Source organism: Lissotriton vulgaris, chromosome 2_1 (genome assembly GCF_964263255.1).
Source record: "Lissotriton vulgaris chromosome 2_1, aLisVul1.2, whole genome shotgun sequence".
In the NCBI taxonomy this organism is placed as follows: Eukaryota; Metazoa; Chordata; class Amphibia; order Caudata; family Salamandridae; genus Lissotriton; species Lissotriton vulgaris.
In genome coordinates this window covers 828,028,930-828,044,546 of record NC_141687.1, presented here as the reverse complement: position 1 = coordinate 828,044,546, position 15,617 = coordinate 828,028,930, and the positions used below count along the sequence as shown (strand labels likewise).

At 46.1% G+C, this 15,617-nt stretch overlaps 1 protein-coding gene across 1 annotated transcript in view; it reads left to right on the top strand.

Moving 5' to 3' along the window:
• The window catches only part of LOC147731233 (lanosterol synthase-like), a 175,576-nt gene that overhangs the window by 15,848 nt on the left and 144,111 nt on the right, over positions 1–15,617 (top strand). Inside the window, exons 3-4 of the mRNA XM_086956238.1 lie at positions 11,264–11,402; positions 13,802–13,910. Of these exons, the coding sequence (XP_086812364.1) occupies positions 11,264–11,402; positions 13,802–13,910 (248 nt within the window). The remainder of the gene's footprint in view (positions 1–11,263; positions 11,403–13,801; positions 13,911–15,617) is intronic.

Here is a 15,617-nt window from a genome sequence, read left to right as displayed (position 1 = left end):
GTTTTAACAAGATACCCCAGCGTGATTGTTGGGAAATATGGAGCTCAGACCCCATCCTTACTGACCAAGCTACGCCCCTAATGCTGCCTCCTTACTCCCACCCTCCCACCTCCCACCTCCTACCTCCTGTTGTCTGTGTTGGCTTCTTACTCCCATCTGACCCCCAGTTTTCTGTGTTGCCTTATTGCTCCCAACCCCTCCCTCTGTTATGAGTGTTGCACCCCTCTTTCCTCTCGCTGTACGTGTTGCCGCCCCAGAACCTACTGTCCTTCCCATTATGTGTTGCCCCCCACCTATCCATAAGAAAAAAGCGCTCTGGTTTGTAGAAGGCAGGCGGTGTCATAGCATTTTTTCCTCTCCCTGCCCTCCTTTCATTGTCCGCGAAGGCCCTTTAACCTGCCCATCCTCTCTTCGCTTCTAGAGTTAGAGCTATTGGCGTTGTAATGGAAATGTTTGTTACTTATGAAGATGTTTGTTTTTAGCACCTTTCAAGTGCCCTTAAGTAATGTGTCAGGGCTGCTGGATTGTCAGTGAACCATATGTTTAGTTATACTTTGGTAGAAGTGCGCATCCAGTACTTGAGGGTTAATAGATAGCGGGGTGGGGTAAGGTACGTGTCCTGTTGTAGTCTGGAAAAGTGCAGTCCCATTGGGCACCTGGCGCTATGCAAGAACCGCATTCCTGCTGTCCGAATAAACGCACAGCACACAGGGGGAGGAGAAATGAAAAGAAGGATGGTGGTGTAGAGGCCTTGGCGCAGGAATATACTGGCTAAAAAGAATGGGAGGGTGAGCCTAGGGAGAGGGGAGGAGAGATGCAAGAGGAGCCTGAACGTTTTGTGTTGTGGGAGGGGTGTGGGTGTGGTGGAATATGGCCCAGGGAGATTAAGTGATGGCACTGAAAACAAAGCTTCATTTAACTTTATTTAAACAAAATAAAAAAGAGCTGCAACCTCGGAAGGGTGGCCGGTGCGAAATACCAACCCTTCTCTTCCAAAACAACCATGGATTCCAGAGCAGTCCCTAGCCACATGCTCCTCTGCAAGCATCCAACGTGAACAAATAAAAGCAAGCTTAAAGTGAAAGCCTTGGTGTTTTCAAAAGAGAAAATGGCTGCCATTGTTTTAGTGAAAAGATCTACTGATGAACAGAATGCAGAACAATGTCATACATTCACCCCAGTACAGAGATCTGGGCCTAAATACATTATTTTTTTGCTCACCATGCCATTACAGTTTGGACCCAGCCATATGCAAATCAGTCTTGACCTTGCGCCCAATGGGAACAGTCGAGCCCGAACTGCCAGGCCAGGTCCTCCCTGGACTGGAAACAAGCATCCTAGGACCGGTTTTGGGGTTTCACCCCTCTTCAGCCAGGATAGCTTGATTCCAGTGGCATGGAGAGCACGGGACATGCGTCTGAGCATACCCGTCCCACTCGGGGTGACAATTGCAAAAAGAACTATTGATGGGCAGAATGCAGAACAATGTCATACATTCACCGCAGTATGGAGATCTGGGCCTAAATCCATCGTTTTTTTGCTCACCATGCCATTCAAATGTTGTGTGTATTGTTTGAGTGAAAGTGCAGCATGTTGCGCTTTAAAAAAATTAAGACTTTCTGTTTTAAAATCGTAAAATAAAGGAATGGCGGTCTCACTATATTTAAAGAGAAAGCAGAACATGCGAGCGTTCGCGTAATTATGAAGAGCAGTTCTTCATAAATACGAGGTGAATAACAAGGAGAGGGAGCAAGCGTGGACATAAGTGAGTTCCTGAGCCTGAAAAAGCCTAAACGAAAAAAAGAGTGCTCCGAGAGTAAGACATAACATGATGGGTAATACCACATGTAAGAAGGACAGTCCTCATAGGAGGTTACAAAAGAAAAAAAAGGAGGTACTAGTGACCATATTAACCAATAAAAAGCAGGTATTTACAAAGCACAGTAAAAGGAGCCAATTAGAAAGATGGGTGTTGCTTAATGCCCAAATGCTAAATACAGCATATCTCGAAGAGACAGAGCAAGCGTTGCCTAGGCGAGACCTATAAATAAGGTGCAAAGTTGCAGACGCCACTGGTTGCATTATATGTCTTCCCCCTGGGGTATCTAGGGGTCTAAAGTTGTTCTATGCCACAGTAATAGAAAGTGGGCGACTCTGCCATCCAACTTTCTTGAAGAAAAAATTAAACTGGTGGGAAAGTTCTCTGATCTCTTCTGCAACATTGACCCCTCTGCTCCCAGAGGCTAAAGTGGGTAAATCATCTTCTGTTGTTTCCTGAGGATACATACCCTCCCCTGGGAGTATAAAAATCGGCTTAAAGTTTGAGCTCTCCTCGTCTTGTAGACTGAGCCCTACTTCTCCAGACTCAAGCAATATCTGCAGGCTAAACACCCTCTTTTACGATGAAGTAAAAGTTTGTACATAATTAGTTCTCTCCAAGATCTTTTCCTAACATCCACTTTCAGTTGCTGTATCATCTAGAGGAAGAAGGAACCACACAAACCGCCTCCAACAAATTACCATTACCAGAGGGATCCAAAATCCGATCCCTAGGACTGTACACTAGAGAGGCAACCGCAGATTGTCTGCACAAAAGAGAGTTGCCAAGGAAACTCACTACCCTTGACTTCATTCTGGGAACATCTGCCTGAAAGGATCCACATCCGCCTCCAGTGTCACCAATCCATTATTTTTCTGAGATGTCTCAGAAACTGTACTTGTGTTTTAATAAACACTGTAATTCCTCATCAGTAGTACAGGGAGAACCCTCTGCCCCTTTGAGCTAGCTTGACCATCTTTAGGGCATGGTGGCAAACAAGAGGAAACACTGACACAAAAGACTGAAATAGAACTATTCACTACCTGATTCATGCTCCTCATCATGGCAGTCACCACTGAAAGGCCTATATCATGGACACTTAAGTGGGTATCCTCATTAGTAGACTTCTGCTTACTATCCTCAAAAGATTCTTCCTGTTCTGAAGAAGAGACAAATCTCTCTGACTCCTAAATCCCATCCTGAGGCAGTCTCTGCTTTTTCAAGCCACGTTTATCTGTGCCTTCCATTATAAAGCCATAAACAAAACGTAGGCCAGCAGTCAACATGAGGGAAAGGAAGAGAAAAGGAGTGGTAATGTGTCCCTCACTGAAAAAACAACACAATAGGATTCAGTACAAAAAAGTAATACTTATTCTACAACCCAAAATGAAAATGTATCTTTCTTAAATAATAAAAAAAATTATAATTGTAATATGCCCAGGAAACATAATCGGTATCAGAAAAAATTAAGAAAACTGCATTTTAAACCAGAATACCTAATTAAAGGCAGAAACAAGGATCTTTCTCCCTAAGACGTGCTGACCCAATGAGCTGTACCTCAGGAGGAAGGGTTAGCCTGACAGGCTTTTTAACAGCTGACAGCACAGGCATCATATGATTAAATGTGCCCAGGCCAAATAAAAACAAAGAACAAGCATTTGAAATGTTATAGGTCTTGCATTTGTTGGAGTTGGAGCTATTGGTATTGTAAATGCCAATATTATTTACGTATGTAATAGATGTGCCCTCCAGACTTTAACCCCTTCACTGCTAGGCCTTTCCCACCCTGTGCTAAGCCTTTATTTGGCTATTTGGGGTGGTTCGTGCTTATGCCCCTGTAACTTTTTGTCCACATAGGCTGTCCACATAAGGTATCCATGCCAAATTTGCGTCCTTTTCTTCCATCATCATGGGGATTTTAAAGGTACCCAGGGTTTGTTGATTCCCCTGGAAGGGACCCACAAATTAGCCAAAATAAGCTACATTTGGCGGGGGTTTGTAGTGCTGCAGAAGAAAGCGCCTGTTTTTTCCCCCTGCAAATGGTATCAACAAAGGGGTTGTGGTGCTGAAATCGCCATCTTCCCAGCTTTCAGGAACAGACATACTTTTGTCAGAAAACCAAGATTTTGTACACAGTTTTGGCATTTTACTGGGACATAGCCTATTTTTTCAATTTTTTGTGCTTTCAGCCTCCTTCCAGTTAGGGGTAGAAATGGGTATGAAAGCAATAATGGATCCTGGAAAGCTATACATTTCAGAAAAGTAGACAAAATTCTGAATTCAGCTCGGGGTCATTTATGTATATCCTTCAAGGTTTTGTTTATCGAAACTAACAGTTGAAAATAAGAAAAATGTAAAATTATTTGAAAAAAACACAATTTGTGCCAACATTTCACCTGTAACTTATTTTAAGTATGACAGATGTTTGAAAGCAATATACCGTTACATCCGCTGGACCCTTCTGGTTGTGGGGATATAAGGGACTTGTAGGTTTACCAAGAACCCGAGGAACCCAGAGCCAATAACTGAGCTGCATCTTGCAATGGCTTTTCATTGTGTACCCGGTATATAGCCAATCATTTGGTAAAATATAGAGAGTGAAAAATAGGTATCAAGGGAACCTATGTATTTCCAAAATGGGAACAAAATATAGAGTTTTGAAGCAGTAACATCTCTAAAATTGTGGGTACCCATAATAGCATGAGAATTATAGGACATTTTTCAAAGTGACTTCTTTTTTTACACATTGTCTTACATTTGGAAGTCAGAAATGCATAGAAAGTCTATAAGTGATAACAGTTGCTCTACAATTCTGTGTTCGATAAGTCTCCTGATAAAAATGGTACCTCACTTGTGTGGGTAGGCCTAGTGCCAACAACAGGAAACGGCCCAAAACGCAACGTGGACACACCACATTTTTACAGTGAAAACAGACCCTTTTTTTACAAAGTGCCTAGATGTGGATTTTGAACTCTAGCTCTGCCGGCACCTGGGGAGACCTAGCAAATCTATACATTTTTGAAAACTAGACACCCAGGGGAATCCAGGAGGGGTGACTTGTGTGGCTCTTACAAGGTTCTGTTACCCATAATCCCTTGTAGACCGCAAAATATGTCACAAAAAACACATTTTCCTCACATTTCTGTGAGGGAATGTAGTGGAATCTGCATGGATCCACAAAATTCCAGGTTTACAGGGGATTCTGGGTTGGGAAACGTTGGGGGATCAACGCAAGCCATACCTCCCTGGATTCCCCAGGGTGTCTAGTTTTCAGAAATATGTGGGTTTGGTAGGTTTCCCTAGATGGCCGCCAGGCTTGGGGCCAAAAACCCAGGTGCCTCCCCACGCAAAACCAGGTCGTTTTGTGATAGGTAATTTTGATGTATCCACAATGTGTTTTGGGTCCTTGCCTGTTGCAGCTACTTGTCCCACCCATACGAGTGAGGTACCATTTTTAGCAGGAGACCTGGGGGAAAGCTGAGCGATAGGACATTTTCGTCAGCTTGGTGATTCCACAACTTTCCCGCACAGAAATTTGAGAAGAAGTAAAACATTTTGGCTAAATTTGAGGTTTGCAGTGGATTCTAGGTAGGAAAACGTTGGGGGACCCATGCAAGCCATGCCTCCCTGGACTCCCCCGGGTTTCTAGGGGTCTGAGGGAGGCACAGAGCAATAAAGCCCACTAGGCACCAGGGATTTTTGTCCCCCTCAAAGGTCAGGAGGGTGCCTACCTAGAACTGGCATGCCAATGCCCCCACCCCCCAAAAAAATGCCATCGTCTTTCTGCACCCCCAGGAGGCAGATGGGGGCAGTAGCCCCTGGTCTGCCCCGGGGGTGGGGGCAAAAAGCCTACTAGGCACCAGCAATTCTTTTTTTTGTATAAGTAGGGGTGGGGGCTGGCCAGATTGGGCATGCCAATGCCCCCACTCGAAAATAAATTGCTACACTGGCAATATCCCCATATCTGCCCCACACGGAGTGCAGAAAGTCCACTATCCACCAGGGATTTTAATTTTCCAAAGTTCAGGGTGGAGGCTGCCCAGAATGGACATGCAAATGCCCCCACCCCTCAAAAAATGGTACAGACTTTCTGCCCCCCAGGAGGCAGCTGGGGGTTGAAAAATGAAAAATGATACGTACACTAACAACATGCAGTTTAAATTTCCCCAAACAAAGTAAATGGCAGTTCCGATTCCACGTTAAAACAAGCAGTGTTGTGAGGGTGCAGTACCACAGGCTAACACTAGATGGTCCTTGGATCCTCGTTTGGCCAAATATGATACTGCACCCTGCAACATTGCTAGGGAAAGGATATGGCGCAGTCAGTGGTGAGAGCTACACACTGATGAGCTGGGTATCAGTGTTCGAGTCTGGTTTTGGCTCAACATCCTGTGATAATGTGCAGATTGTTTAATTTCCCCAAGCCCATGGCTTGGTGCACTATTTAAATAAAAGCGACTAATGTAAAATAACAAGAATTTAATGCAGCCATTTCGGGGGCGGGCAAGCAGTGCCATGCATGGGGGTGGGGAGAGACGGCAAAGGGATACTAAACAAATTATGCAAAAAGCAACAAAACAAAAATCGACCAAAACAGCAGTGACCTCGGAGGGGTGGTGTGGGCCTGCGAGCAGTGTTGTGGTAGGGGTGAGGGGTAGCCTGAAGTTTCATTGCACAATTAAACAGAACAGTTAAGGAGCAAAGAGGCAGGCCAACTAAAAGAAAGAGTTCTCTCCAAGTATAAATAACATCAACAGATAGAACACATGTAAGTGAGGCAGTCCTCTTGGGAGGGTACAAAATCCCAAAAGGAGGGACTACTAAGTGTATTGATCAATGAAAAGCCAGCATTTCTAAAGGACAGCAAGAGGAACCAATGAAAAAGATGTGCGTTTTTCAAGCCTATATCCTAGATACAGCATCTCTCGAAGAGGTAGCGCAAGCGCAGCTTGGGTGATACCTAAAAAGGTGAGTGAATGCTGCCCTTTTGACCCATAGAGAAACTAGGCCAAGTGCAGTTGCGTGCCCCAGTACCGGTAAGGAAAGGAAAAAAAACCCTCAGATGATGAGTCCACACACATGACGTTGCCCCAAATACTTGCTTTTTAAACAAAAGAGCAGAAAAATAATCACATATAGGTACCAGCATAGAAACACATACAAAACAGAAACAAGCATTTGCAATGCAATAGGTCTCGCATTATTTAAGTTTGAGCTATTAGCATTGTAAATGGCAATTGTTTTTTGCTTTATGCTATAGTTTTTTTTTACATAAAAAGCTTCATATAAAATATGTTTTATTAAAGTTATTTATGCAGTATCTAAATTTTGTTTGCATAAAACAGTATAATACTATCTTAGTAAAAAAGTCAAATATTTTAATGGAAATTCACCAAATGTTCAATTATGTGTTGGTTTTGAAAATAGCTAAATTAATAGCTTTGTCATTTACAATGCCAATAGTTATAACTTTCGCAAATGTGACACCTATAGCATTTGTCATGCAACATTTGTATTTACGTGACTTAGATGTATTGATATTACAAATAACAATGGCTTTTAATTTTTTTTAATACTTAATAAAAGTGATTGTAATTTATAATGGCAATAGCTTAAACTTTTGTAAATAACTTTTGTGAAGATTATGTTCAGTGTATTTTATTGTAACAAAATCCAAGAACAGAAGTGAAATATTAACATCTTTTTGTGACATTTGTAATAAAGCTTGAAACATTGAGAGAACATATTTGTGCTGTGGTGGTGCTGAGTGATGCTGTGGTGGTGCTGAATGGGGCTGTGGTGATGCTGAGTGATGCAGTGGTGGTGCTGAGTGGTGCTATGGTGGTGCTGTGGTGGTGCTGAGTGATGCTGTGGTGGTGCTGAGTGGTGCTGTGGTGGTTCTGAGTGATGCTGTGGTGGTTCTGAGTGATAATGTGGTGGTGCTGAGTGACTGTACTCACTGTCACTCTGCACTCACTGTCACTCTGCACTCACTGTCACTCTGCACTCACTGTCACTCTGCACTCACTGTCACTCTGCACTCACTGTCACTCTGCACTCACTGTCACTCTGCACTCACTCTGAAATCACTGTCACTCTGCACTCACTCTGAAATCACTGTCACTCTGCACTCACTCTGAAATCACTGTCACTCTGCACTCACTCTGCACTCACTGTCACTCTGCACTCACTCTGCACTCACTGTCACTCTGCACTCATTCTGCACTCACTGTCACTCTGCACTCACTCTGCACTCACTGTCACTCTGCACGCACTCTGCACTCACTGTCACTCTGCACTCACTGTCACTCTGCACTCACTGTCACTCTGCACTCACTGTCACTCTGCACTCACTGTCACTCTGCACTCACTGTCACTCTGCACTCACTGTCACTCTGCACTCACTGTCACTCTGCACTCACTGTCACTCTGCACTCACTGTCACTCTGCACTCACTGTCACTCTGCACTCACTGTCACTCTGCACTCACTGTCACTCTGCACTCACCTGTCACTCTGCACTCACTGTCACTCTGCACTCACTGTCACTCTGCACTCACTGTCACTCTGCACTCACTGTCACTCTGCACTCACTGTCACTCTGCACTCACTGCCACTCTGCACTCACTGTCACTCTGCACTCACTGTCACTCTGCACTCACTGTCACTCTGCACGCACTGTCACTCTGCACGCACTCTGCACTCACTGTTTCTGCACGCACTCTGCACTCACTGTCACTCTGCACTCACTGTCACTCTGCACTCACTGTCACTCTGCACTCACTGTCACTCTGCACTCACTGTCACTCTGCACTCACTGTCACTCTGCACTCACTGCCACTCTGCACTCACTGTCACTCTGCACTCACTGTCATTCTGCACTCACTGTCACTCTGCACGCACTGTCACTCTGCACGCACTCTGCACTCACTGTTTCTGCACGCACTCTGCACTCACTGTCACTCTGCACTCACTGTCACTCTGCACTCACTGTCACTCTGCACTCACTGTCACTCTGCACTCACTGTCACTCTGCACTCACTGTCACTCTGCACTCACTGTCACTCCGCACTCACTGTCACTCTGCACGCACAGTATCGGGCTTGTCTGGTTCTGCACCCACCTCAGGGTTCCGGGTGGGGCGATCCTGCCACCCCCCTCGTCGTATCCAGGTGTCTTTCTTCCCTGTGCTCAGTCTTCAGTCGCTCCGAAGCCCGTCCCTTGGAGCTATCCCAGGCGGGTCTCTGCCAGCAGGGGCGTGTTGTGCGTTTGCAAGTGGTCTATCTCCGTGTGGCCCTTGAGGTCAGGGTTGGCTGAGGTGGCTATCTCATCCCTTCTCCTTCCGCCCGGTTCGTGAATATGGTCCGGCCCTCTCCCGTGTAGCGCTTGTCCTCTCACAATGACCCCTGGTGCAGGGGGGTGGGGGTGGGGGGGGCACTATCTCTTCTTCCAGTTCCTAGTATCCCCACTGCTGCTTCAGGGCCTTCTTCCCCGTTCGGCTGTGTGCCTTGTCACGTAGGGGGAGGGGGGGCAATGTCCGGAGTCTCACCCCCTGCCGCTCTCGTGATCGTTCTGCTCTCCCTTCCCTGCGTGGCCCCGATTCCTTGCTAGTGTCGTCCCTGGCGGGGTCAGCCTCCGCTGCTGGTGCCTCCCGTAGTCTGTCGCCTGCCCCCGTGTCTCGTGTGTCCTCCCCACCGGCCGTTCCACAGGCGGGAATGTGTGTATGGGGGGTGGGGAGAGGGCACCTCCGTCGATGCGGGTGGCACTAATGGGAATTCGGGGGTATGCACCGGACCGGTAGGCCACTGGCGCAAGGCCTCCCCCCAAGCGGTCCCTTCCTCCGCTTTTGACTCCTGGGCTCACCTCCGTTGTAGGCGTCCAATCTCGCCTGCGGGAACGGACCAGCTCCGCCGATCCAAGCGCCCGCGGTTTTCGTCGTTGGAGGGGGAGGGGTGCGGGGGGAGAGGTGAAGGGATCCCCCCGCTCTCCGCTCCCGGGTAGCACCTCCACCAAGCGCCGTGCCTCGCGGGTGGGACCCGTTCCGCTTCTCCCTCGGTCTCCGCGTCTGTGGTCCGGAACCTCACTCAAACGGCCGCCATCTTGGTAAAGGCGGCCGGAATTCAGTCCGGAGCTGCTGCTACTTCGCGGACGCCTCTCTCCGCACCTGAATGAGGCCCGGGCTCGGTCTGTCGCGCCGCGATTCCGGCTCCGCCACAGCAATCAGGCCGCCTCACAGGGCAGGTTCGCTTCGCCACTACGGTTGCTCAGCCCCTGGCCTGCGACCAGGAAGTCAGGCAGGCCGGGCGGGACAACCGGAAGTAGGAGGGCGGGAGCCTACCCCGCCTCCCACGGAAGAGCCGCGATTGTTTGGAGCACCGGAGCAGGCAGGAGCCTACCCTGCGCCCCGGTGCCGAAGAAGGGAAGAAGAGTCTTGCTGCCGGTGGGAGCCGCTGCACTGAGGATGCCGGTGAGTGGGGCTTCGCCTTGTTGGAGGGGGGGGGGGGGGGGGGGGCATCTGTATGCGCGCGCGCGGCGGCGGACTGTGTATGTGTGTGAGCGTGCATGTGTGTGTGTGTGTGTATGTGTCCTGGAGTCTGTGCGTGTGTGTGACGGGGGGGGGGGGGTTGCCTGTCTGGGTGCCTGCGTGTCTGTGTAAGTGTAAATGCGTGTGCGTGTGTGTGGAGCCGAGAGGAGAGGGGCTGGTGTGTGTGGAGGGGTCTCTGTGTATGCGTGTAGGTGACGGGGGTGTGCCTGTGTATGCGTGTGTATGTGCGCATGCGTGAGTGCTGTGTATGCGTGTGGCTGTGATGTGCGCATGCGTGAATGTTGACGCGCGTGCACGCAGCTCAATCCAAAGCTCGTCACAGTTTTGTGTCCCTCATTCCCCCGTGTCAGACGACTATAAGTCTCCGCCCTGGACGCATCCTTCGGATGCGAATTCCAGGGCGAGACCTAAAAATCAATACTATATGTGAATTAACATGCACCTAATAAGTTCAATAAAGACATTTGTGAAAAACTGAGAGGCTCTTATATTCCGCTAGAGCAGCAAAAAAGAGGAAGTACTCTCTCAGTTGGTTATTTATACTGAGGGCTGTGCTATCGGGACCGTAATGTACTGGAGAAGGCACAGAATGTTAACTTGGTTCTTTGTTTGGCATATTTTTTTCTCTTAATATATGTTATACTGTATTTTAACTTTGCTGCTAGAGAAATCAGTTAAGAAGTTTAGGCATACTAGAGCTTCTGGCCTTGTTCACTAATGAAATACCACAGATCACCTTTAGCTCCATCCTAAAAAAGAGGCATCCTCAAAAGTTGTCTCTACGAGCCACTGGTTCTCTAAAAGTGATGCCCTATTCCACGTAGATTGTTTCTGTTCTTTTTGTACATTGGGTACTGCTCTGCTGGAGAATACTCTTTTGTCATATGATTTTTTTTCCAGAAGCCATACTTCAAGGACTTGCCGCCAGCACACTCTGCTCTGGAGGCAGCTCAGAATGGCATGCTTTTCTACTCTGCTCTACAGGCGGAGGATGGGCACTGGACTGGAGACTATGGAGGGCCACTCTTCCTATTACCAGGTACGTAGAATGTATTGGGTACAGGCATACACCTGATGTGACCTGATGCAAATAGATTGTTTGGAACATCCAGTACTAAGATGCAATGTTAAAATGGTAACTTTGCTATACATTGCTTCTAGATAATATTTATTTAATCATTAAGGAGTAAGTGCAAGAAATGTGCACCAATACATTTCACTGGATTAACGGGGAAACATGTTCTGTTTTTTCTGGGTGAAGTTAGCCAGTGTTGTGTAGAGTGGCGTTTGTCTGTTCTCCATAATGTGGAGCTTGTCTCTCACCTTCTTCCCCTAGGATTGCCTTTGCTTGCTTCCCCCAGAGATGTGTTCATGCCTACCATCTGCTAATATGTAGAGGTGATTTGATGCCCTTTGACTGTTTGTGGCCTTTCACCACTGGTATAGAGTTGGTCTGTTATTACCCTGCCAGGATGAAATGGGTTGGTACAGCCAAGTGGTCCGTCTCTCATTGGATGGATGTGCTCTCTCATAATCCTCCAGGATAGGTCTGCCTTCCTTGGATTGGGGTGACCTGACCCAATTAGGTTGGATGAGTCTTCCCCTAGCATGTTCTTGTTCTGTCCTCCCTGTGATGGTTTACTTCCAGTGATGGGGTTAGGCTGTTCTCCTTGGGTTGCCTTTCCCCACTCCCCTGGGTAGACACGGTTCTAATGATCTCTCGGGGTTTGTTTTGGTCTGAAATTATTATGTTGTCTCAAAAATTGATTGGTCAAATTCCTATGCGCTGCTAATGCTCATGTAGAATATGTCTCATTCAACATGTTAGGGAATCTTATCTTGCTTTAGATGGATTTGCACTGTTAAACCTGCAATAGGTTTAGTTTCATCCTCCCTATGCATGTTTTTTTGTCTGATCTACTAGGGAGAGGGTTTATTTTGATCCTTCGACCTCTCTGTGATGGGCTATTCTGCTGTGCCCCTCCACCCCTGAATTACCCTGGATTAGTAAAGTTCTGACTCTTCTACGTTAGTATAATATGATTCTCCTCTAAGGTTGAGTTGTTCTGATTCTTCAGATACTGACCACCATAAGGCTGTTCTTTCTTGCATGGAATGGTTCTTTTTCCTCCGCAATGAAAATGCTGGTCTGGGTCTCTAATACAGCTCTTCTGTTTCCCATATATATATGCCTGGTTTAGACCCCCTGGCATGTTGGTTGTCTTGTATCCCCCAGTGCCTTTTGTTCCCCTTGCAACAGGGCCTGATCTGTTGCCTCTTGGACTGGGTCTGGTTGGTGGCCTTTGAAACTGGGTCTGATCAATGTCCTCTGTGGTAGGCCTGGTGAATTGCCCATGCATGTGGGGCATCAGTTATTCCGCCTTGCAGTGGGGCATGAGTTTTTACTTTTGGCAGCAGGTCTTTTGATACCCTGGTTTAACGCTTTCCAATGCATATGTCTCACTTCGGTCAGTGGTTAGTTCCAAATACTATAGAGGGTTTGCGTGGTGCCAAGAACTGCTCCCATCAGCCTGGGAGCTCAATGAGAAAAAACAATTTTTCCCGATTGCGTCTCTTTTCGCAAAACTTTGAACTGGCCAAATGGTGTTTCTTTAACAAAATGTAAAAAGAGTGCAAAAGTGTAAATACTATCCAAGTATTTTTCTTCAATCAGTCACCCTTTGTTTCCAAAACTTTATATTTGTTTTATTGCATCTTCTTGAATACATAGGTTTGTGAAGCATAAAACCAGTACATTTCAGGGTACTGGCCTACATCCGGAGGCGATTATCGTCTGATTATAAATTTCATCCCAGAAGTAATGGCGGGCTCAATAATCAGCCAGTGTCTTGGGTGGGCCATGGGCTGTTCCTCCCATGACTGAGCCATAGGCTGCTCCTTTTGCCCTAAGATTTTGGCTGTTCTTACGGGGACAAAAACCTGTCTTTGTCCAGCAAGAAGGAAGCTTGTAGTATCCTTGTGGAGTGTGTTCGCACGTTGCATCTGGGATGGGATTGCAGCCTTTCAGCCTTTCATGGGTTTAGATTAATCTGCCCTCCACTCTAGTTTACTTTGGGAATGATCACCTCCTCCCTAAAAGCCCAGTACCCCTCTGCCCCCAAAGCACCATCATTGCATTGGACTGGTTGGTTGAGTTATTCATGAGGCTTCTTGCACTTGTATAATGAAGATCTTCCCCCACATCATTGGGATCAAGTTGCTCCATTGGATGTCTATTGCTCCATGTCTTGGCTTATTTGTTATGAAGATTTGTGATCTGAACCTTACAAATCAGGAAGCCCGCTGCCTCATCACCAGCTGGACACGGTCTGTCTCACTCCGTTAATGTTTTCCTGTTAATCTCTGTGATAAATGCTTAGAAAGCCCACAATAACCACCCATGGACTGTTGATTAATTGCTGTTTCTTTCTATACCAGGTCTGCTGATCACTTGCCATGTGGCGAGGATTCCACTGCCTCAGGCCTACAAGTTGGAGATGGTGCGGTACCTTCGCTCCGTGCAGCTTCCCGATGGGGGCTGGGGGCTGTGAGTACTCTTCCTATCTGTCCTATAAACAGACCTAAATATAATTTCTTTCCTACATGCAATGAATGCTGGTGTCTTAACTAATGTGATTTCTCGCCTATAACTCCCATACACAGATATTTGCAAACCTACCAGCTGAAGCGGTGCCCACAAATTATTGCGGACGCATCTGTAGGCCCCTATGCCCGATCCCTTTAAATTAAACTTGATCTGAAGGGAGAGTTTGAGACAGACAAACCTTTCCATAAGTCTGACATCAACAAGTGGTATATATGGAGTCCCTAACCTCACCCCTAAAATCAGACCAAGCACACAATAATTGGTATTTCAGCATATGATTATTTATTATGCACTATTTGCCTATAAATTAAATGCATTAGGAGTGTGAATATTATAGACAGCTCTGCACTTATTATCCATATTAAGGTGAATGTACGATATTTTCCAATCATATTTCATAACACGTCCCTACACTACTAGTTTTACATTAATTGGTTACAACCAGGCTTGTAAATTTAAGTTGTATCAGTAAGTTTACATGCTCATAGACTAAGTCATGCCGAACCTGCCGACATGCTTTATGGTGCCTTCAGGTTCAAAGTCTGAATTCCATGTCTCAACAACTAGTCTGTTTATCTGACTACACCCTTGTACATACCTTTTTTTAGGAATTATGTTTAATGGATCTAGGAGGGGTCAGCTCGTGCCTGGCGTCTGTACCATTATACATAATGCTTGAATAGTACTTTGCGTTCAAAAGAATATGTGTATGCTTACTGCTACTTTCCTTCCTTCTTTCCTGCCGGATGGAACAATAAGGTAATCTGCTTTGTAGCTATCTCTTTAGCTGATGTGCTTAAAAACAACGTGTGCGCTGTAGAAAGGACATTTTTCTTCTCCGTCTTGTTAGGATGAGTGAAACAAGCATTGGCATAGCCAATAGATCTCGCTTTTGGGACCTTTTATAAGTATTTAGTTATGCAACACAATGTCCTTGGTGCAACAACATCAACTGTTGCATGGCTAAACACTTATAATGTCCAAAAGGCGAGACCTATTGGCTATGCCAATGCTTGTTATGTTAGAAGACAAAATGTAAACCATATCTGAGTCATATCTCTGGAATTACACTTCCGTTTCTTATGATAAATAGCACAGACTGGACGCTGACCTATACCAAAGGCAATACCCTAATTTACTTTGCATCTGAAATGAAGCATCACACCACCTGATTGCCTGCTCAACCACAGCTACCACTGCAGAATTAAGAAAAAAGAGGGAGCCTTCACTAATCTTTAGGATCAGATAGAACATGGACAGCAAGGTGTTCAATGAACTACAGGAAATGCCTGACAAAAAGTGACAAAATAATCAGCAAGGAAGAAAGATAGAGTGAAATGGATGTCAGTGCAGGGGCTGAAAGTTTAGAAATATAGGAAACAAATGGATGAGAGAGAGAGAAAGGAGATAAAATCATGTGATGGAGAGGGAGATAAAATCATGTGAGGGAGAAGGGAGTGAGAGTGATGTGAACACAGAAGGAGCTGAGAGATATAACGAGAAGAATATGGTGACAAAGGAGTGAGATTATTTTTTTATTAACAAGTCGTGTGTTTAATCTATTATTACTTTAAATAGCAGGAGCAAGACATGAGAAGTAGAGAAATCAAGAGTGAGTGTCCTTCAACAGGATTTAACCACAGAGCT